Genomic DNA, 26,108 nt, shown 5'->3' with positions numbered 1-26,108 from the left:
AATACAATTTTTAACATTTCTCATCCTCAGCCATGGTCGCTATTTCAGAAGTATTAATTATTAATAATTAATAGTATTATTTCGTGGAAGTTGTTAACCTACTAGTCCTAATATCCTATTTAATTATATATAATATCGAAATCGATTTTTGAAAGCATATCGATATAAATAATGATTGATTTTCAGCTTTCCTAAAAAAAGTGTCGCTTACAACAGTTTGCCTTCTATCCGCCGTTCGCAAGTAGTACACATCATATTGTGTGTACTGTACTGTATACATGCAACTCTATAGGTTATTGAAAGAGACGTCTAAACAAAAATAAACAGAGACAACCAAACGATTGCAAATTTCATGGTTTCCTAAGAGTATAAAAATTAAAAATTACATTTTATCATGAGTATCAAGGTACGTATATCAAAGTTGTGCACAAGTTTATGTTTATCGTGTGTATGCGCACATACGTAATTTATATGGAAACCAGATTGCCTAGAATCGTTTTCGATCGAAAAGGTCACACTATCGATGAGACGCCATGTATACGTACATATTAATATATTATTATAGATACAGGTATATGTTTAAACTATATAAGTACATACGAAATATATAATTAAATTGCCAATAATTATAACAAATTAGACGTATTTTGAGCACCTATGTTAGGTTAGGGTAGGTTCAATAGTAAACTAGTAAATGCGTATTATAATGTTATATAATCCCACGATGATAATCAAAACCATTTATTAGGTATTTTAAATATTATATTTTTAGAAAATGCTAGAATCACATTAGGCAACTTGTGTAGAGTTAGTGCCGTAGTCGGGGTTACAATGATTTTTGCGTTTGATATTACATTAAAAACGCGAAATTCTATAGTGAATAATAATTAATGTTTGCAGATTTTGATAATTTAGTTACACTCGTAATGGATAACATTTATATACAAAGTATTTAAACTGCGCGGGCGGAATGGGTATTCCCGTACGTATGCATAATTTAATAATTATTAAAATTTCGGAAAACAATTGAATGCTGCAGAATGTCATAATTACAATCGAGTAAAATATAGTATATAATATAGTATATGATCATAATGATGGCAAAAATAAAATGTCATTCTCGTTATGGGGAATAATTGCGTTAGGTATAGAGGTACTCGAATAAGACGTGAGAACCTTGGCGGAACTCGTTGGCCAAGTTTTTATTATGTTAAATCTTAAAATCACTTAGCTCTAAACCATATACGTTTCGTCTAAATTGAATTTAAAACTAAACCAGCGTACGATTGTTGAGCTGACGACTGACGAGTGTTTGTTTAAAAAACTTGAGGGCCGACATATATATTATCGTGTGACATTTGATTATATTTTACACAGAAACTTTTGGTTTGGTTGTAGTGGTTGTTTACTGTTGAATGCGTATTGATGATGTTGATGTAATTTCTTAAACTCGGCTTCTGCAGGCCATGAGCAATACCTATAATGATATAATATACTGATTAGTGATTAATGAATGCTGATACTCATCCGTGACATCAATACATAAATCGGTGTTGTATTGACGTTGGTACCTATTATTATATTATTACGCTTCTTTAAATGGACAGAAAAGTTTACTTTTTTACTACGTCGTTTCTCAGATATTACCAGTAATAATATTGTAGCTACATAATTTTATGAAATAAGTATGTTATCCTCAACTAGTTTTTATTTATTTATTTAAACGAGATGAACCCAATTACAGTTAGTTATTACAATTAGTTGGACTTAAATCTATTTTAATGTATTCAAGAGAAAAATCTATAAAATAATAATTAAGTACAGTAATAATAAACAAGTTTCTGTATAGTTATTATTCATATACGTCAAAAAATAAGTATAAAATAAATAGTATGTTCTATAATCTATAATACCTTCAACTAAAGTTCTTGTTTCATTTACTTTATAAATACAAAATATATAAATCATAACTAATTACTATACCACTTCTATAGATGAGGTTTTCATACTATTTAACATTTTGAGTGAGGTAAGATATGTAATAATTATTAATTAATAGTCTTACAACAGCTAGTCATAAAAATCATATTTTATCTATACTCTATGAACATTTTTGTAAGTCTATGGTGCTCTTAAAGTTTCTAGTAGGACATTTATACCTGATGGTTATGATGGTATATTGATCTTAGACTCCTTAGAGTAACATTTTCTAGTTGTCTAAGTAAAAAAAAGATAACCAACAACCGTTGAATACAAAGCTGTATCATCAAGTGCGGCTTTGAATTCCGCTCAGAATTGTCTTCTAAATGCATGAATTTCATATTACTACAATATATATTACTGCCTTTGCCGAGTTAAATGCAATTAAATAAGTAAGTGTCCGATATCCGATTTCTGCATCAATTCTGATTTTTTTTTTAATTTAAATTTTATAGAACAATAATACTATAAAAATTATGAACATCCAAGTTAAGGTGTAATACGAAATATTAATACTATATTATAACAATATGTATAATAATTATTAATTATAATATACATATTATATTATACTGCTGACATAATATTTATATGAAGTACAATTTGAATATTAATATATTTAAATGTAAAAGGTAAACGAGCATTTTAAATGAGTAACCTTGAAAATACCACAATTTTAAAATCATCAGCTGTGTATGCACGAGTATTGTATACTATATGAATATAAAATATAAAAATTATATTTATTAATTTTCATCTAGGTACCGTTTTATAGACTGTGAATGGCTATCTTCACTTTTGTGTTATTTAAGCAGATAATATGTTTGTTATTTTGTTAATTTATTTCCTTGATTCACTTCCTATGGGTTTTGAGACGTGAATTTTAATTTTGTCATTTAATCGAAATAATTTTTAATTTTGTTATCATTATTTAAATTATGAATTTATTCGTAGTTTTTTTTACTAAGAGATCTTTATTCTTTATAAATATTATTTAATTCCATTCTGTCATCTATGTACGATTGTCAAATTTTTACTTAAGTATAGGTATTACGAACCAGTAACCACAACCTACATTTAAATTTTTTTTATCGTGAATATATTATTATGTGAACAAATTTGATATTTCTCGTAATCACCATTAAATAGGTATAAATTATACTTATACATGGGTTATTGTTCCAGATTTATATTCAAACGTATCTACGTTTATGGTGTATTACCATTAAGTCTACATTAATATTTGTATTTTATATATTACTTAATATGTTAATTTATATATTCAATTATTTTCATATGTTTTCTAAGTAAAATGTATTTTTATTTATTTGTTTTAAACATTATTATTTTAATTTCATATTGTACCATCGATATTACAATTACTACAAAATTTATGTATCAGAGTCTTGATGATAAAATTTAGCAGCGTTTTAATAAATTGGATAATAATATATAGAATTACCTATGTTAATAGTTTTTCTGTAGCGTAAAAATACAATTTTTTTATTGAATTCTTTCTCTTCCTTATTCCTTTGTCTCCATTTTATTTATTTACTAAAGGTTCTTCAACTAATTATCGACCTTAACCTTAACAATGGTATAGATCCGGTAGGTACCTAGCTACTATAATATATTGTTTAACTTGTCATGTTGCTAAAAATGAGTTTTGTCATGCAACACAGTTGGATTTAAAACTTTTGTTTAACCCGCACCGGCCGCATATGTGTTTCATTACTTTCTTAAAACGATTATTTTCCTTTTGTAAAAAAAAAAAGTCAGATAGTAGAAACATAAACTAAATTTTGTGTTTATATCGTATGTTTTTACAACAGCAATATTTAAAAAAAGTATATTGTTTAGTCAGATCAATTTTAAATAGAATATTTTATACTTCCTCGTCTAACAGATAGTTGTAAATACTTATGTATAATGTGTGCGAATGTACGAATGAGTAAATGTATATAAATTAATATTGTAATTTATCATCATTGCTTTTAAATTGTACAACTTACTATATCTAGTCGGTAGTCACCCATTCAGTTTAGAATAATAGTATGATATATATATTATATATACCACACTTTTTTTATATATCAATTTACAAATTTATTCGAGCGAATACTTCTGTAGTAAACTATATAGTAAGCAGATAATAAAAAAAACAGTAAGATTGACATTATAAAATGCATAGAAATTAGATGAGTAAATATGTATTTAATAAAAAAAAATTTGAATTGTATTTGCTGCTTAACATATTATATTTAGGTATATATATGCAAATATATACGATCTATGGCACATATATTTACCTATATCTATGTCATATATTATATAATATAGATCCCATAAGTTAATTTTTCAAAAAGTGAATTTACACGATACAATTTAAATTATCTAAATAATATTTACATTTCATAAATTATTTGGATTGTTTTTAATGAATTACGTGACTACTGTTATCTACAATAAGTCTGTAACAATAAATGCAATGACAATAATTATGATGTAGGTTTATACGCTATCCAATGAGCTGTGTGGGTAACCTTTATAATGTCTGCCACTTTCATTAACAGACATAAGTTATCTATTAATCTATAATGGTTACTATAGCTGATACTATTGCGCCATTGCGTAAAGTCGTTCTGGAGATGAGAAACGCGAGATTAAAATTGACAACGATTGCTTAAAAAGAAAAGCGGCAGAAGTGTTGGCTTGTAAGCGTAACAGTTATCAAAAATAATAGTCTGTTGCTTACAAAAATAATGTGTAGGTATTTATATTATATATTATAATTCAAAATAGTATATATATATTATATATACGAGTATATATTCGTAGCTCGTAGGTAATTTGTAAGTATCTACCTAATAGCTAGTAGCTATATAAAAAAAATACACAGATCGTTTAAACTATATATCATAAATATATAATATTGATTAAATTCACTAAAATTATTCGGTTTCTGGATTATTCATTAATGTGTAGCGAAAGACCTTAACAATTAATCCTTGAATATATTGAACTACAACACTTCAATTTAAATATATTATTCTGATTATAATTTGAAATTTGTCAATATTACCATTTTTTCCACTAAATAATCATACCTACTTATTATTACATCATCATTTTAGATTTTGGTTGGTGCGATGAATGTATTAATTTTAAAATGATGTTTTTTTGTTGTTTTCCTACACAATAAATAGTTGAAAATAATGCTTCGATTTTCAAATTCGACAGTGGTTTTGGATAAAAAATTGGATTTTATTAATAATTTGAAAAGATCAAAATTGAAAATTTCCAATATTTTTCAAAATAATTAACCGGGAAAACTAAAAAATAATCAAGTAAAAAACGAACATTTTTACGTGAATTCATTTTTCAGAAAATTGTATTTTATTGTGTAACTCTAAAACGAATAACCATTTATTATTACTTATTAACAACCGTAGATACGTAAAATGTTTACCAAATATAAAAGATTATTTTTTATAGATGTTGCGACAATTTTTAAAATATTTTGATACTTTTTGTGTTATTTATAGAAATTTTGAATTTTCCATTATTTTTATAAATGTTGATATAAAATAATTCACTAGATAAAAATGTTTGAAAATTTAACACAAAGTAATAAGCCATCCTCGTGAATTGTTCATTTACCTATTTAAGTGGGCGTCAGACCTTCATATATATTGTCTTCGTCTTACAAGTGCGCAACATAGCAAATTTACGCTCAGCAGATAACGTTTAGTTCCGTTATTTTAAAAATTAGAGTGAATCGACCTATTATGAAACTTTATGGTAAGAACACTATCTGTAATTGTACGATGATTTTTTTACGATTATTCAGTTTTTAAGTGAGTTATGAGCATTTCTTATTTACGCTATGTTATATACGCATATTAATTTGTACTCACAATATCTTTTTATAAGCATTTAAACTTAAAATTTAGAAATCTTGAAACTTTTTAAACTATTTTATAGTTTTTTTTTAATCTTTCTTTTTATATTTAAGATTTAAACATTTTATGCAAAGATTTTAATAAGTTTTTCAACAACAAATAAAAACATTTCTACTGGAAAGTGAAATTAGTTTTTTTATGAGCGTTTCAAGTTCATATTTTTATGACGTTTCATATTAACCGTAAAATAACTATTTCTCTTCAAACGATTTTTGATATTTTTTAGTATTTAAAAAACAAATAACCTTAGATACTTAAAATTGTTACCAAATTATGTATATGATCAGTTTCTATACATAATACAATTTTCAAAATATTTCGATTCTTTTTGTATTATTTGTAAACATGTTTAATTATTTTAGTTTTTATTTCTATAATTGATGATAAATTAATTTTTGCTCGGTTAAAAAGTTAAGAAAATTTAATACAAGATCCGTCAGATTTTTTTTTATAGATATGTAAATATTTAAAATAAATAAGCACGATTTATTTTTATAAATAAGTAATTATTGTTTAAATTTTGAAAATCACGAAAATTTGATAGTTTTTTGGCAGTTGAAAATTTATATAATGTACAATATTTATAGTTAAGGCTCGAAAATTTAATTTAGAGTTCCTTCAATTACTTTTAAATAGTACTTCAAATTAGTTGATAGTGGAACTAAAAAATCTAATAAATATATAAGTATAATTTTTTTTTATAAACCTATACAATTCAAATTAATTTGGATGAAACTGCATATTTATACTCTGTATAACTATGTTCATTATATTGTTAAAATTCAAAAACATTATTCGTGGGACACGCCTAGAACTTTTATGTATATTATTATATTTTATATACACACGTCACGCACATATATTTTCGGCAAAAATTAATTCAACTTACTGTAATACTACTTATAATATAAATAACTTTTAACTTTACTTAATAGTAAATCAAATAATGATAGATCGATTAGATCGTCTCTGCTCAGAATCGTTTTTCGTATACAATGATAATATGATATTATATCATTCTGGATTCATTATCGTTATGGAATTATGGTACATTATTAATTATCAGTTATCATTATTATCAAATATATTATTAAGACTGATATTTCTTATTGTTTCTATTAATTAAGTAAGGCGACATAGTACTCTTGCAACAATCAATGTTGTGTCTTGTGCGCGAGTTATAGTATCCGTGTGAAGTACTGAAGTTTACAATATAAGTTTATAATTAATGAACGGCGACAGTGACGTAATAAGGAACGCTGATACAAATATAGTAGCGATGCGATGACACCGAGCCCAAAGTTCAAGGAATCACGAGAGAAAATCATGCCCAATCATCAGGCAACGACTCATTACGATAAGGTCTGAAATTTTGAAACCGTTTCGTTTTTACTTTTCGGTTTATCATTCAGCGCAGTATGCAGATCGGGTTTTATCTCGACAGGAATCAGCAGATAGTCTAAAAACTTGTACTATTATGCAAGAGTCTAAAACGAATAAGAGTACCGTATTTTAATGTATAAATCATATGTGGCACTCTAGTTGTATATGATCTAATGTACGTCAAACCTATATGATAACATACTGATTACTTATACTTAGAAACTATATATAGGTACCAAAACTCTTATTTGGTCAATTGTGTGGTAAGCTGAAATTTATGCTTATCATCAAAACAAACCAGGCTTCAACCTTCAATCCACTAACTAAATTATTTTGCTCCCGAACCATTATAGGTATAGTGTATTTACGTATATAAATGGAAACAAAGAATAAAAATAAGCGATGATAATATGTATCTACTAAAAATATTTTATTTTAATATTATATATCTATAAGTATTATAAGTGCTGTAGATAACGGACTAAACCTTTAGAGAGCTCGATACCATCCTTAAGGAGAGCTTTACCTCCTTCGAGTTCCATATCCTCCAATATCCGCATATTAGGTATATAGATAAACCGTACATGTATGATGTATATATACAAATAAAATATAAAAAATGTTGTATGATATATTATTATTATTATTATTATATAATAATATATGTACCGAAGCATAATGTTGTTATATATATATCTATTGGATATATATAGATAGACCAAACTGTAGCTGGTACATAATATATATTATATATTATATATTGGTGTAGGTATTCATGCGCGCGGCGGCTGGTACTTTGAAACTGGGTCAAGTGCACCGGGTAACAGACGGCACAGACACTAAACGTAGGTATATATATATATATATATAATATTATAGTAGTTTTTACCATAATTGGACCGATATATAATAAATATTTTGTTATATATATTATATATGTAAAAAGAAGAGAATCATAGGCTACGTACGCGTTTCGCACATGTATATGCGTAATTATATGTATTAAGCGTATTGTATATCTGTCTTTTTCCCTATTCGGCTTCGAGGTCGCTGCGGTCTTATCGCTAGCTGCTTATGGAATTCGAGATGTGCATCGCGTATATTATACTAAGTTGTAGTCGGGTTGTTTTCGTGTTTGTTGTACACGTGCAGCCGTGGTGTGAAATCATAATAAATCCACTGTCGACGGTCACAAGACCTCTGACCACCGTGTACTCTTGTACATAGGTATATATTATGTACCTACGCAAATTGTATTAGTAAGGTATACTATTATGTCTTGAATAAATATAAAAAAATAACAGTAACATAAAAATGTCTGACAAACACGGCAGGCGTGAGACGTCCGATGGCCGAATCTCGGTGATCGACGCCCCCTGTTATATATAAATTTCGAATCAAATATTATATTGACATATAACAATGTATGTATACACAATATCTATTTATATGATATTGTATAAATCCCAATTGACGACATATATTGTAACAAACCATAAACAATTCTGAACAAAAAAAAACAAAATACATTAAAACGAATTATTTTGTCTTACCGTTTGACGTAACGACAATAATGACGATCACGACCAAAGATATAATTAAAAAACCGACTCAAACCGCACAGTATAATAAATAATATATAATATCGTTCCGTCCCAATGTCGCACATTCTCTGCGCGTTTCCTTCCCCGCCGACGCCGTTGCCTTCGCATTTAATATCAGTTCGCGCGTGCGTTAAAGTGCACATAGGTAATATAATAAATAATATCTATATACCATACAATAATAATAATATCATTTTAGGCGTGTATGTACTTGTTTGCCTGCATTTCCCCGTGTGCATAATGTACACTATATTATGTTTATTGTATATATATATATGACATCGGCCCAAGGAAATCCACACGGACAGCTGTAGATAGACTAGTGCAGTGTATATTAATTCGCTATCGCTAATAATATTTAATGTACATACACACACACACACACACACACACACCGTGAGAATTATTTTTCTGCGTTTCCGGGTATACGTAGGGTATTGTGTTTTACTTGGGTAAAAGCGAATCCATGGTGAAATGATAATAAAAACATATTTCTACGATGATTTTAATAATATTATTGTTGTTGTATTATTATCATAATGTGAGTATGTTCATCTGTTGGTGGTTCCCGATGACTACACGCATCGAACACCCTATAGTCTGCATATCCTTATAAACCGCAGACCCTCAATTTGGGGCCTAGTGGTACTAAAGTAGGTAGTAACCCAACCTTCCCGATCATGCAGTTTTCAGTTAAACAATTTGTTTTCAATAAATTCTCGACAACCGTGAACTTGTAACCTTGCCCGCAATTACCCCTCTTAATAATAATAATAAAAGTAAAAAAAATATAATCAAAAGTTAAGGTAAGTGTTTTAAAACCATGTCCATAACTATTAACTATTAAGAAATATTTTTTATTATAAAATGTATATTATTTTAATTTTTAACAAACAATCATGCTTTAGAGTAATGACCTGAATGATATATCTTTTGTGTGAACGAGTATTTTATATGATTCAATCTATTTAATATAGTTTAGGCGACCTACACTATGTTAGCTGACACTCATGTCAGCATTTTTTTTAAATTGCATTTCTGTTCACATATGAATTTTAGAATCAGAGTTCAATGTTCATTAGTATAGTTATATTAGTTAGTTTATTCTCATTGAATAATTGAGAATCATTAACCACTTTGTTAATAAAACCATGTATTTATTTGTTAGAAATATTTATTATTTCATGTGGGATTTTACTCATATTATGATTATTAGTCATAGCTCGAATCGTTTTCTAATCTAAAGTTTTAATATTATAAATTATCATTAAGCATATTATTATAAATTATAATAAAATGTTTATGCTAATATTCAAAAACTTACCCTTAAAATAATACATTCACCGTAATTGTCCACAACATATTTGAATACTCACATCACATCATTAATAAAGAGTTCAAGACTTATTAAAATTAAAATCTTTAAAATATGCTTTCAACATCACCAAAATATGTAAGTAATTAAATTTTTTTTTAGAAAAACATAAATGCAAATGTTAAAACGTCAAAAATAATTTTAAATGAATAATAATTGATAATTCGTGAATTATTAATTTGTCAACATAACCCCTAACTCAAATATAATACGACTATTATTCGAAATTCACACAAAATAAATAAATAAATAAATGTATATAAGTATTTTAGTTTGTTGTTTCTAATGTAGGAACACGATGCCAAGCATCTAACTCGAATACAAAATAATAATTGCTGTGATACACCACAAACACCGACCACGTACTGACTTTTAATTCTTCGTACAAATCGTACAATATAGAATCCAGTCTATATAGTATATTTTATAAAATATTGTACCTATACGTATTGTAGGACGAATACCAAATATGATTCACAGATATGAAGAAATATTAGAGTATTTTAGATTTTGAATTTGATATTATAATTCTCTATGATTTCATCACGCAAAATTATGTATTTTCTATTATATTATAGTATTGGAATACAATAATATATTATTCAAAATACTTTACACGTACCCGCACTTCATAACATTCTGTATAAGCCCGCGTATCTTTTGTCTATGTATATTGCAATAGGTATGTACTTAATTATTCTGCGATACCTTCGTTTGACATTGCTCGTTATTATTGTTTAAAAATTATGAATATATATTATATTTTATTGTCGTATATAAATTTAATATAATGGCTGCTTGTAGGTCAAATTCAAATTATCATTTTGATTATTATTACTATTTTCGTAACATCGCCTCGGGAACATAAAATAAAGAATAATATAAAAAGTATACTCAAGCTAAACAAATTTACAGTTTATTCTACGCGGTATCTACAAGTATATACGCGTACGTCCCACGCAGAAACTAGAGTGGTTACAATAATATACGTATAGTTCATCTATTATCTATCTATCTATCAGTATATAATAATAATTATAATATAAAAATGAATGTACTTACGTTTGTATGAGATTTATAGATTTGGAGACAATGAATAATTAATATCAAATTTTGCACACAATCTCCAAGACTCGGGGAGTGTTCTTTGCTTAATTTTTTAAGTACTATAAGTTGCAGTATTATAGCATGACTTTTACAGTCACTCATTTCGTGTAACTGAGAACAACCTGAAATCTAATTTTTAAGCTCATAATTAAAACATATATTTATAAATATCTGCTGCAGTTTATAATCATATACACAAATCTAGGGGTCTGGTTTTTTAAATGCGCAAAGAATAGTACATTTATTGTAACATAATGCATATTGCTTAAGCAGTAAATACATTTTGTTCACACGACAATGGGGTATCATCCACAGTGGACATTTTAGGGGTTCAAATAAATCACCCCATCACTATATGAGCACGCATTTTGTATTATACGAATTAAACGTTAAATTAAATATTCTGCACAAAAGTACTTATACTATTCCTAGTATACTTTAAAAAAAATGAAGGGGTTTTAAAGGAACTCAACCCCTAAAGCCATTCTCATGGATCCACCACTCGCACATACATTGTTATATATTAATAAATATAACTGTAATCGTAATGCAATGCATTCATGTGAAAAGTTGTTCCTGAAGGTATACATATCACATAACAACACCAACTACCAAGGAGGGGATGAAGCTCTCCTCCACAAAAGATATTCTTTGAATTTGTATATCACTATCTGAAATGACATTTTTAATTCACTTGTATATTTTTTTTCATCAGTCATAAGTTGCAAAATTGGTACAGAATCTAATCGATGTATTATTATATACTCACAAATTACTATGTGATTATTATATAGCATAATAATTAAGTACTCTTCCAGTTTTACAATAAAAATATCATACTATCTCCATGTCCCTAGTGTTTTTACCATTAGTGGGGGTACTATAAATATTAACTGATAGCAGTTACAAGTCCATAGTAAGTATAACAGATGTCACTATGTCAGAGAATAACAAAATATGTCATCACTCATTAAAAAAATAATAAAAGAAAAATTAAACTACGTAGACTGAATGTAATTGATTCGCAAATTATTATTTGTATAATGAAAATAGCTAATAGGAAAGATTTAGTGGTATGGGAGTGGACGTCCATGGATACATTTTTGGAAAAATTATGGAGAGGTCATCGTTTCCTAAAAATGTTAAGGCTAGTTGTAGATACCACTAGTGTACACCGATACCAGTAATCATAGTCCTCCTCTTCTTAAAAGTTCTTTCATTCATTAACATTATTTTTACCACATTGTACAATTAGTACCTATACGTATCTACTGTATCTGTATACAAAAGTCCCCTTGTCAAAAATATCCCATGTAATGCGTTAGTGCATCAGTATATTATATTAACATTATTGTGGCAATATATTATTTTTGTAGCGCCATTTTTATTGCATGATTACACAACGTTACTAATGCACTGAACAAACTTCTCTTTAGAAGTGTTAAACAGTAAATTTTATTAAATGTTTAATGATAGTTTAAATATACCGTAAACTATAATGCATAGTGAATACCATATAACAATAAAATGATGCGTGTTAAGTATACGTCTTCGTTATAATTTAACAATTTTAACACAAGTTTGTTATGTTTTTTATCTTCCAAACGCATTTCCGGTAATGGTCCAAATTATATACAAACCTACAAATTATACGTCGATTTATTAGTACCTTAGAATAATTTAAACTAAGGCTGTTGGTTCCTTAAAAGTTAAAGCACAACTGCATTGTTATGCCGAAAAAAATATAAATCATTGTAATATGTTTATACATATAATAATATATTATGATTTAAGGTCTAAATGTGTATATTAAACTATAGAAAAAGGATCCATAAACAAAGAGTCCACTAAGTCTACTTTACAGAATGGTCAACTAACTAAATAAAACCATATGTATATTATGTATAAACATAGATTTATATACTTAATTACTTAATAAAGTATAGATAGACAATATAGTCCATCGTTAATATTTTATATTATAAAAATCTGATAAATCTGATTTGTTATATTTTTTGTATCATTTTACTAATGTATATTTAGTTTTCTTTTATTATTTATAATTAATTTAGTATTGATAATTTGACTATGTTTTATACAATCTTACTGGAAGAGTAGATACTTTTTATATTACACATTAAATTATATGTGTGTTATTTAATTAAAATTCAAAAAATAATATTTATTATATATTATCATAGCATAACTATAGAAATAATTATTTCCTTACGAATAATTATTGAACATTGTTTTTGAATTACATACAATTATAATATGAATTATACAGAACAAAAATTACCATTAATAAACAGTTCTTTATCAAAAAAACCGTGAAATCCATAAGTCTGTCGGCGCTATCGAACCGGCATCTATATGGATATTCCACTTAACTGGAACCTAATTTCCTGATGCCCATACATCTAGCTAACTGCAACTATTATAATATAGAGATAGTGATCGAGAGCGAATTGTGGATATTTGAACAGCGCTAATTAACAAAGTTATAATATGCTTATATTACAGCGATTTTTCGTTTTCCGTGAAATAAAATATAATGTGGGTAATACAATTTTTTGATATGGTTTAAACTTTAAACGAACGAATTTTGTATTATTTTTTTCATACATATAGGTATAATATATATACCTATAAATTTATTATATAATTGGTCGACGAAACGCGATATTAATTATTAGTGTGTTATTATTTATTTCAAAAATTATAATGTTTTTAATATTACCATCAGCTACGGCCATTTATCGCTCAGAGTAGGACGAACATCGCTGCACGGAATAATCTATTCGGATTTCATTGTCAGCTGGTATTTCAATTGCCTTGACCAATGGTATTGAAAAATTGTATTTTCATTCTATACTCGTCACTCGAACAGGGGTATAATATATTACTGAGTTAACGAGCAAGTATAGTAGATAATACTTCGTGTGTTTCTGTTCAAGCCGTCGTGTTGGCGTTGTAAGTACCTTTCCTTGTACGAGGTCGGTTAATGAAACGAAAATAAAAACTGACTCCGGTATATTTTGTGTATTACATTATATTGTTGAAATTGGCATAACATCATAGCAAAATTGTGTTTTTTGACTACATTATTATTCAGTCCTCAGGTATTATATATATACATATATGTATAAATATTAAATATATATAAAAAAATAATTTGCCAGGGTTAAATTCGTTTCGCAAAAATATGGAATAGGCTGATTTTTTTCCTAATATTCTAACGTATTATATGTTAGAAACCTTCACACCGGATATAATCATAGTATCTCTCGTACATATATTAATTGTCGTACCTTTAATTATGTTACCTATACGAATTACTGCAGATTACAGTTGCGTGTTAACTATTGGGTAAGGTCGAAGAGGGGATGAGGGTGCAAAACCTTCACTTTGGATTTTTTTGTTTATTGATTTCTCACAATTTATTATTAAAATAAAAATTCATAATTTCAATATTTTTTCTAATGGATTTTTCATTTTTCATATAAGCTAAGTAGACTGATAAAAATATAATATACTATGATAAAGTAAAAGCACATTTACCGCCATCGTTGGAAATTGAACTACGCCAAGATGTTACTAATAAGTATAATAACTAATAAGTAATAACATAGGTACATCTATATACTATATTAATTCCTCATACACACAATTACATATTAATGATATACATTATTGTAAATATTTAGAATCTGCAGATAAAATTAATAATATACATGTTTTGGTTGTAAGCTTATTTGAGAATAATAAAAAATTCATATTGTCCCTCTTATTTCGAAAAAACTGAGTAGGCCATTGTCAGGTTAGGTATACACCGTATATTGTCTAATCAATATTATAATCACGTTATTAAGCATATAAATATATAACACTATATTCAATATTGTCAAATTACTCAAATTATATATTTTGAAACGTCCAAATATTATACAATAATATTGTTTAATCGTTACAACGATTTCAAGCTGTTTCTAACTTGTCTTGTCTTAAACCAATTATGAGCGTTACGATATGCCGATATAATTTTCTAACCACTAGCTATAGCCTTATTAATAAAATACAATTTCATCATATTATAGACTATACAGAACCTGTGTAAACTACATATAAACTAAATAATTGGTGGAATAGATTCTGGTGTAATCTGTGCCAAAAATTAAATTTTGCTTTAGGTTTTGATTACGTTAAAAAAAAAAGCTGACAAATATCTATTTCATATACATTGTACAACGTATCAATTTTATTTCAGGCAATAAAAGTATAGTACTCATACGATATATTAAAATCCAAGTAATTTTAAATTTTGTAACTGTAGCAGTAAGTATTTTGTAATGAATAATAATTAATTTACATTGAGTTTGGTTTGTTGAAATGCTGCACTTTTTTTTACTGTTTCGACTTAATATGCAAAGAAATTGTAGGTCGCTATGGGAATTTAAATAATGATTATCGTTGGTCATACAAATCGTTTTCAAACTCGATGACCCTGAATTCTCCTAGATCACGCACTATCGCCCAAATCTCGTTGGCAACAACCGATGTGAAGTTTGCTTCCTGGATTTAATAATATATTGTTTTTTATGATAAAAAATATAATAATATACATGTAACATGTAGGTACTTTACTTTGTATAGATGTTTTCTCAATTCAAATATTTTTATAACATTAAAAAATGATTGTTATTATAATAGTTTATTAACTATTAAATATTATAGTAGGTAACAGCGCTATCATTGTTTTAAATTTAGAAGTTAAGAAATCAACAAAAATAATTAAATATTAAAATTAAATTAATATTGTATTATTCATACTATTGATTTATTGCAGTAAACGTGACCGATATTTTTAAAACGGTATAATAATGTAGGTAATACTTATATTGAACGACAATAATCAGAACAGTTATACGTATCTACTGTATTATATTACACATATATATATATATATATATATGTAATATATTATATTAATTATACCAACAGTCAGAATGTCAAAATTGACGGCGCAACTTTACTCGCGTATAGCATATAGCAAGCATAATGCCACACAATATATTATAATTTTATATACACACGCAAACAAACTGACCAAATCGAAAGCGACGTCGACAAGATATTTGACTGAAAAAATAAAATATTTAGTCTGAAATATCATATCCCGCGTTTAATGCTTTATTCTGAATCGTTATTCTGACAATGCGTTCTCGGTTAGCGTTTGCCTTGAACGGTTTAACGCACGAATGAAGGAAGACTTGTGCGGTACGTCTACCTACGTATTTACCTACAGCATTTAAACGCCACGCGCATGCTGTGTCTTTGTCACCGGCGTATTTCGTATTATGCAGTGAATATTTTAAAGTGTTTCAGTTTTTTGTATTTCAGATTTGAGCACGATACGTTTAGAGCTGTCCATAAATCCATGTGGTATATTATAGGTATTATAGTGTTATCAAAACAAACGGAATACCTATATAAGAATGGATCTTCGTGAGGATGGCGAGCATATTTATCAATTATTATATCATCACAATATGTATATTATATAGGTACCCAACGTACCGGTTTAGGTAAAATTTTTATTTTTTGTGTAAATCAACAATATCGGATTAGATCATCTCATATCGTTTAATTAACGTGTTCGGAATACATGGCAATGACCCGGTAGCCTTTGGTCTTGTTCGATGTAAATATATTTTTGATTGCGCGATATCGCGTATCTGTTATAAAACACTAATTGCTGAACACGTTTTGTTGTGTTCGCAAAGGTCGAGAGAATAGTCTATCAGCGTAATACAAATAACACTGAAAAATTGATTTACGAAAAGGATTTTCTTGAATTTATAAATATGACCTAGACATATTCTATAATCTATATAACCCATTTAAATGTTATAAAATAACATTATATATGGAATTGTAATACCTAGATATTTACGAATGACGTGTTTAACAGTATACAAAATTATTTTCAAGGGAAATTTTCACACGTTATCGAAACTTGCTTTTTATGCTTTTATTATGACCGTTATGCGGGTTGGTGCGTTGGTTCAATGCAAAATGGCCTACGAATATGGTGATAAATGTAGAACAGTTGAACAAAAACAAATTAAACTCTTCTCAGTGATAACATATTACATGAAAAACCTTAAAAGTCAAGGTTTTAAATTTAAAGGGCATAGTATCAGAAAATAAATATTTATTTCGAAAGAGTTGAAAAATATAAGAATACACACACACAAACTCTTAAAGATTTATTTTCTTATTATTGCCTTCTATAGATGATATACATATTATTAACTCACATAGGTGTATACGTGTAAAATGTATTAGCGCTTACCCTAATCATTTTGATAAATTTTAAATACATACGTTCAAGGATAATTGACTAACCATAAACATCAAACGTGTTACGCATAACATTTGGATCTAATTTGTTTATTACTTACTTACTATAATTAAGTTAATATGGCATGATTATTAATATAGAAATAAAATATTAATGGACATTAATTGTCAAATTATTTTATAATTAAATTATTAGCAAATTTCTAACAGATTTTTGGACAAGCAATAAATTAAAAAATTGTTATAGTTAAATAAAGTATTCATCACAATTCTATTATTTACTTTGTGTGTTGGAATACCGAATAAGTATTAAAAACAGTAAATTAAAAATTATTTTATATTTCAATTATATAATTTTAAGAAAAAAGTTGATTTGATTGGGTCTTCAAGGTAGTAGTTAAGCCGTCTGAAAAAATTAAATATGTATAATATGTAAATGAGCTATTGTGGAGGATTAAATCAGAATGCTAAAATACTTTCGATATTGTAAAATGTTAAGTAAATTTTAAGAAACTGGTTGATTATGATTACTTATTAATCATAATTATATAATATTATAACCGCAAACATTAGATCTGAAATTTATTTGATTAAGCCGGTTAAGGTATGAGTAATTGAATTTATTAGTTTATCACCGTGTATTTGGTATTCCTATATACCTAATATATATTCTAAAAACAACGGTATTATTTCCAAAGTGGCAAAGTGTGTGTGATGTAATGTCAAACGTAGGTGCCTATTTACTACCTAACTAATTGCAATTAAGTACACGTGAGTTAAACTCTAATCAATAACTAATAATCATGTAAAAATATATAGACTAGTCAAAAAGAATAAATACATTCATCGCACCGTTAAGAATCGAATAGCGAACGAAAAAGGTTATATCATTATAATATTACGGTATTATTTCTATTAAACGGAAGTCGCCCTTATACAATATATGGTTTATTTTACAACATTCATAGGAAATTAGGAAATACTAATAATGTATGAGATATATTGAACCATTTGAACCATTTAAAGAAAACCGTTCCAGCTAGGGTCCGATCATAAAATGTCATTGTCTGACATTCAGACAGTTATACGCAGCTGATGCACGACATGCATTATGTCTAGTCGTCTCGGACAGTCCCCGAAAACGTTTCATCGTATAGACGTTATCGCCGAAAAAGGATTTGAAAAAAAATATAACAATCAAGGACAAATTCGGAGTATATATGTAGAACATTAGGATATATACTCGACTGTACATTACAATACGTTACAAGATGATAATTTCTATTGTTTCGCGTTTCCGCGCCGAATACAAACGGATATTAATATATTATATACATTGCAATATACCTGCCCAATATCGATGTGTGGGTGTGGGGGGGAGATAAGCGTAAAAATTTACCAAATTCGTCTGAAGGACCTTATAATACACACACCACTTACAATAAACCTATACGAATTGTATAATATAAAACTATATAAAAATATAGAATCAATAATAACCAGGTGAAATAACCTTTTATACACAGTGATTCAATAGGCACGCTATAACCCTTTTGAGTCTTGGACATTTTAAATATATTTAGACTAAATTTTAAATTCTTGAATTTTTTTTATTATTTAAAAAATATCTTGTGTTAATACAAATTTCTATTTTTCAAATAAATGTAAAATAATTTTTTTTGAAAATTAACTTAAAACTACCATTTGGAATTTTGACTCAGTTACATCTCGATACGATATTTTCAGAAAAATTATCCACTAATAAATAATTTACAATAGAAAAGGCCTCCCCTTTTAGGGGGGCTCTCATTTGAAAAACAAAAGTTTGTACCTCTACTGCGGCGTCTGCAGCATATTATGTTGTTTCAGAAGTCTAAACAAATCTCAAGAATTTAAAAATATGGTTTTTAAAATATCAGAAAATCATATTTGCTCGATGAATATCACCCTGTATATGGCTAAAAATTTTTTCTCTTCTATTAATATTGAGCGCAAGCGTTTCTTCGCGTATTATGTATTATATACTTATATATATGTATGTAAGTACATAGGTATAATATATTCATAATATGGTTTGTGGCGACCACGACGTTTGTTCGAATAATAATAATAATATATTATATACCTTTTATTATGTATAATAAAGGAGATAATATACAGACTCGATCCAGGCGGCCACCTTCACGCCCAAGGTCCTGGGCGCGCGCACACACTCACACACACGCTCGCGAACACTTCGACATTACATGTACATTAAAGTCTCAATGCCGCGGTGTCCGGAACAAGGAAGAGAACGCGCGCGCATATTATAACGACGAGTGTGCGGGACAGTGCGAATCGGAAGTGAAGTAAACAACAACGCGTAATAACCGCCACCGCCGCCGCCGCCGCCGTCGTCGAGAGTAAAAGGCGTAAATCGGTGTACTCAATAATACCGCGCGCGCACTCACACACCCCACATATAATGTTATCCATATACGTGTTCGGTGTGCGGGATAAAAACGGCTCGCTCTCGCTCTCTCGCTCGTCGCGCGCGCACGGGACAACACGACACGTCGGCGGACGGGCCGTCGCGCGGCGTTCCGCCGGCGGCCGCGGTGGGGGCCCGGCGACATTGAACCGCCGGCGGTCCAATAACCCTGGACGGATCGGCGCACATGTTATATAAGCAGGTGAACGCCGCGGCAGCGTTTTAGTTGATTTTTTAATACGTACAGCCGTAGATTAAATACGCGACCCGTCGCCACCGACACCATAAATCCCGCGCTGCCGCACAGACGACCGCGGACCGTCGACGCCGACGACATATTTACCTGACAGCCGCCACCTGCAGCCAGGGGGTGCGTTTCGTTCGAATATCGTCGAATACGCCGTCGTACACATAATAACGAGAGCGAGTGCGCGTTTGTGACCGCCGCCGCAACAGAATAACCCGATAATAATATTAATAATAATAATAATAATACACGAAACCGTGTGTGCACAATTATTATTATTATTATTATTACCATAACATTATATAGTGTTCGGGGGGGTTGCCGCGCGCGCGTGTGAGCTCGTGTGTGTTACTTTCGATTTCTACAACGCGCGTCGACGACGACGAGACATAAGACGCGTGCGTTTCGGAAAACCCGTTTCGCGTACGTGTGTGTGTGTGTGTGTGTGTTAGTGTGCCAACAACGAGTGTGTGTGCGCGTGTGTCTGTGCGCATAGTGCAATTCGAAACATAAGCACATACCTGATATATAGATTATTCGCGTTTTGACCGACGCCGTTGCGGGTTTCGTGTGATGTGGTGAGTGTTCGCGCGCAAACGATGGCAGCAACGATCGCAACAGTCGAAACGGAACAGATCAAGCAGGAGATCGCGTCCGTCGTCGAAGAAAAACAGAGTCCAGTAGAGACCACACCGGAGACCACCGGAGACCGAGACTTCACCGAAGAGGTCGTAGCGCCACTGCCCGCTACCAAGACAACCGCCCCGTTGCCGATCGTCGGCAAGGCGTTCGATCTGAAGCGCGCCAGCGTGTCGTCCGTGGACAGTGACATATCGCTATCGTACGACGCGGCGCCGTTTTATCCGCGTTCGTTGAGTCAAACCGGCATGTCGTCCGCCAACAACTCGAGCGGATCGGGCACCGACGACGGTGGCCGGCACCACTCGGCCGCGTCCGCCGCCGCCGGAATTAACAACACGGATTCGTCCGATTCGGCGTACGAGGGCGGTCAGCTCAAGTCCGGCGACGAGTCCACGCCGTTCGTGGCGCCCGACGAAGAGACCACCAAGCGCATACTCGACCAGGTGGAATTTTACTTTTCGGACGCGAACATCGTCAAGGACGCGTTCCTGCTGAAGCACGTCCGCCGCAACAAGGAAGGATACGTGTCGCTGAAGCTTATTTCGTCGTTCAAGCGGGTGAAACACCTGGCCAAGGACTGGCGGGCCGTCGCATACGCCATAACCAGGTCTGAGAAACTGGAGGTGAACGAATCCGGAACGAAGCTGAGGCGTAAGGAGGCTCTGCCCGCGTACGACCAGACGACGCCGTCCCGGACCGTGGTGGCCATCAACCTGGCCGAAGAGAAGCCGGTGACCATTGAGTCGGTGGCCGAGCTGTTCCGCGGCTGCGGTGAGATCGCGTTGATCCGCGTGCTCCGTCCGGGCAACCCCATACCGTCGGACGTCCGTCATTTCGTCAACAAGCATCCGGAGATGGGCAGCAACGTAAGCGCGTTGATCGAGTTCGTGCGCACCGAGTCGGCGCACAACGCGATGAGCAAAGACTGGTCCTCGGAAAAGGCCAAGGACGGACAGTCCATGTGCGTGCTCGAGCTCAACGCTCCCGCGTCCAAGAAAAAGGCCACAGCGGCCGCCAAGAAGTCGCCGATGAACCGGCTGTTCGACTCGGAGTACTCGTCGTCGTGCCAGAGCGGTTCCGAGGCGGAGGACAGGCAAAAGATGCGCATGCAGCGCAAGGTGTCGGCCAACACGCTCATGCGGTCCGACTCGTCGTGGAACCAGCGCAGATGGTCCAGGGACTCGGGCACCGACAGCTCCGCGTCCGGATACTCGCGACGTGATTCGTACGTATTGCCGCCGCAGCACCACATGCAACAGACCGGCGATTACGGCCACAACAGGCGTATGTCGTCTGGCTGGGACTCGAGTTCGGAGAGCTATTACTCGGGCCGTTCGCGTTCCAGCAGCGGCGTGTCCATACCGGAAACATTCGGAATGCGCCGCTTCTCTTTGGCCAACAACCGTGGCCCGGAACAACAACAACAGCAACCGTGCTGTTGTTGTGGCCATAATCAGCCGCCACCGCAACAGCAGCAGCAACAGCCTATGGCCATGCGCAGACACTCGACACAGGACAACGGCCATCACTACGACATGAGGCGGTGCAGCAGCAGCAGCAGCAACAGCGGCGGCGAGATGATGATGCGCAAGGACTCGACGTCGGAGTTCTGTTGCGGCAGCCAACCCCGGGACGGATTCCACAACTGGTCGCGTAAGAGCAGCTCGTCTTCGATGGGCGAAGGTGGCATGGGTCGTCGCCTGTCCGTCGACTCCGATTCGTCGGGCGGCAGGGGACGCAGGCCCAGTTTGGGCCTCGTGACGCCAGACAACGTGGTGAGGATGCCCAAGGGCCCGGACGGTTGTGGCAGCCGCGGTTTCCAACGAGAACCGATGTTGGATTCCACTCTTTACGAATGAACAGCTGAACGACGACGACACGATAATGATTAAGAATAATATTTTAATATTATCGTTAAGATTATAATTATTATTTATTATTATTATTAACGTATAATGCAGCAACGACGTGGATTTTAGAGACCCGAAGCAAGGAAAAAAAATATATCGATCTATATAATAATTAATAATATAATATAATAGGTACTTTTCATATCTGATATAGGTATATAAATATGATTAGTTTTTAATTTAAGCGGTTTGGATATTTAGGTACTTGTAAGATAAAAATGAATTTAAGGAATAAGGGCGACTTCCCTGCCTCGTTTTATCGGCAGTAGGATCCATATAATATATAATTTATTTTTATGTCATAAACATTCCATAGGTAATATGTATGTATGTGAATCGACCAATTTTATCGGCTGTACGATTTTATTTGTTGAATTCAGCATCGTATTATTTGCGTGCGAGTATTTTCTTATTTTATACTTTGTAAAAGTCGAGCCAGTTGAGGTTTGGGTATAAGTTATAACGTTATATTATACCTGCCTCGATGACTTTCAAGAGCTTCGATCCCGCGTTAATTTATTTAATATTTATTATGTTGGCAACCAATACCATTAATTTATATGATTATTTATATTACATATATATTTATAAATATTAATTATTATATTTGTATTTATTATTTATTAATATTATTCGCTTGAAATTAAAATAATATAAATCTATTTATATGATATCATTATTATTATATTGTCGATGTAGGCATTTAATTTATTAAGTTATTATTTTATCGATGTATAATACATGTTACCGGTATATTTGTAAGACCATATCGTATTAGAGTAATGACGTTTGGTTTATTTATTCATATTTATTATACAAATAAACGTAATATATTTATATACTCACATATAATAGATATTCATTTTTTAATCACAAAATGTTATTAATAATATATTTTCTTAAATTTTGACTACGGATCAAAATATAATAACAATTCGGTTTTTCAGATTGTACTCGGCTCATCCGCGCTATTCATTACTCTGCAGTCGCTCGTTGAACGATGTACTTACAACTATAGGTATAGTGTAAAAAATGTATTATCATCGTATCATTTTACGTCCGGCACGTGATTGTTTAAATTATGAAAACTTAGTGGAAGGGTTAAGAGGACGTCATACTCGCATTTGTTGTCTCCGTCTTACACAAGTATACGACATACATAAAACGCGTTTATGCAGTTTGAGTAGAACTTGCTCAATTTTGGTTTTAGAGTAAATATACCTATTATAAAATTAAAAGACGACAATATTTCAGAGAGCAAAACGCTGTTTTTTCCATTATTCCCAATATAACGTTCATTATAATCGTTTAAAATTAGCAAAGATTTTAATATTAATTATAATATATTTTAATTATAAATAACCTTTAACTTTTCAACATTTAAATTTTTTTTAAAAACTCAGCGTCTTGTCTTCCAAAATATTGTCATCTTTTAATTTTATAGGTATATTTACTCTAGAACCAAAATTGAGCGAGTTCTACTCAGACTGCGTAAACGCGTTTTTTCCATGTAGTACGTGTGTAAGACGGAGACAACACATGGGGGTATGGCGTTCACTTTCTACCGCCGGCTTCCACTATACTGTAGTCAGTGCACCATAACGAAAACGACTCCATTTCCGTTACGAAGTTCGACTAAGTGCCAGGTGATGTCTGAAAGTGCGTACTTTATAGACTTATAGACTATAGTTGATGCATGTCAATAGGCAATACGGTAACCACGTGATGTTTTAATTGACCGAGAATCACAAAAGCCAATCCAACTTTTGTATAAACACTTAAAAGCGCAAACTAATTTAAATACAATATGATTCAATAATACGCCTATGATACGAGTAAGAACTCCTAACGTCCGAAAAGTATACACTAATTATTTATTTTACAAATAATATAATTTTAGAAATCAGATGGTATACTAGGCATGTAGTCATTAATAATTATTATGATCATCTGACTGACGGTTATAGTTTACAATGTTTACATTCTAGAATTTGTCATAGAATTATCAAAATAATAGAAGATGCACTCCATTTTACCTTTTCTAACTGCTTCACAGTTTCTAGTCTGATTTTTTCCCCCCATTTAGCTACAGAAGGGATTTAAGAATTCATACATCATATAGATTAATACATACAAAAATTATTCTAAAATTGTTTATATTTTCAATTACACAAATGAAGATCGAGTCTTTAATCCATGAACCTTGTTGAAAATCAAAAAAATACTTCGACATATACCTACCCTACTATTATGGGATAACATAGGTACATTTGATCAATATTTTTTTACTTGATAACGTACGAAATATGCTTACTTTAATTAGTACTTTTACAGTAAGTTGGTGTTCTATTTTCTAAAAACAATGGTCGGTGGACGATGATCGTGGTTGCCAGTCGTACACTTTAGTTTTAAAGTTATTAATAATAATTATTGATTTAATGTTTGCAGCATGAGTTATTAATGTATAGTTACAGAAGATTGATAATTGATGTAAAACTGTATATTTGTTTTTAAATAAAAAAAAAAATAGTAGACAGTAGTAATAGACTAATAATTAGACTAAAAGTGTTGAATTCGTGGATTCGTGAACCGTTCCTAACATCATTCTTAAGTGACTGAGTCAGTGAAAGAGTGTATTAGTAAGGCGGTAAATAGGTACGTAATGTTACCACGAGGGCTAAAGAAATAGATCTTAATCCCTTTTGATAAGGTAGAAAAATAAATAATACCCCTAAAAACTGAGAGTCTGGGACAGAATACTGAATAAACTTACTCCCAGTCAACCAGACATACAAAAAAAACATCATTTTTGTGACTTTCCAATATTTAACTTAAACATCTATAAGACTATACAAGAGTTAATACAATTTAGAAAAAAAGGGATAGGAACCGTTATTTTTTTTATAAAAGAAGTCAAGTATACCTCGTCATGAACAGGTATGTCAATGTCATAGCTGCTTTGACATAATTATATCATTCTAATGAAAATTTCATTTTTATTATTTATTACCTATTTTTTTCACCTTCAAAGTATGAACTTTATGAACAATAGTTAATATTTTCCG

The 26,108-nt window shown here is 31.2% G+C and overlaps 1 protein-coding gene and 1 long non-coding RNA gene across 3 annotated transcripts; one reads left to right on the top strand and one right to left on the bottom strand.

Moving 5' to 3' along the window:
• Window positions 1-536: 536 nt before the first annotated feature.
• Window positions 537-26,087, bottom strand: LOC132922284 (uncharacterized). 2 transcript variants are annotated; one of them, XR_009660999.1, is made up of 3 exons: window positions 25,358-26,087; window positions 11,367-11,540; window positions 537-1,477 (listed from the first exon to the last, which is right to left on the bottom strand). It is a non-coding gene; the product is annotated as an uncharacterized LOC132922284 (long non-coding RNA). The 2 variants fall into 2 exon arrangements; XR_009661000.1 differs by lacking the exon at window positions 25,358-26,087 and adding an exon at window positions 19,900-20,435.
• On the top strand, window positions 20,460-23,895 carry LOC132922281 (la-related protein 6). Its single transcript, XM_060985715.1, has one exon. The coding sequence runs from the start codon at window positions 21,091-21,093 to the stop codon at window positions 22,990-22,992; it is 1,902 nt and encodes a 633-aa protein (XP_060841698.1). The 5' UTR covers window positions 20,460-21,090; the 3' UTR covers window positions 22,993-23,895.
• Window positions 26,088-26,108: the final 21 nt, after the last annotated feature.

The sequence above is a fragment of the Rhopalosiphum padi genome, chromosome 2 (genome assembly GCF_020882245.1).
Source record: "Rhopalosiphum padi isolate XX-2018 chromosome 2, ASM2088224v1, whole genome shotgun sequence".
NCBI classification, from domain to species: Eukaryota; Metazoa; Arthropoda; class Insecta; order Hemiptera; family Aphididae; genus Rhopalosiphum; species Rhopalosiphum padi.
The sequence above is the reverse complement of the archived record's forward strand: the minus strand, read 5'-3'. Positions and strand labels throughout refer to the sequence as shown.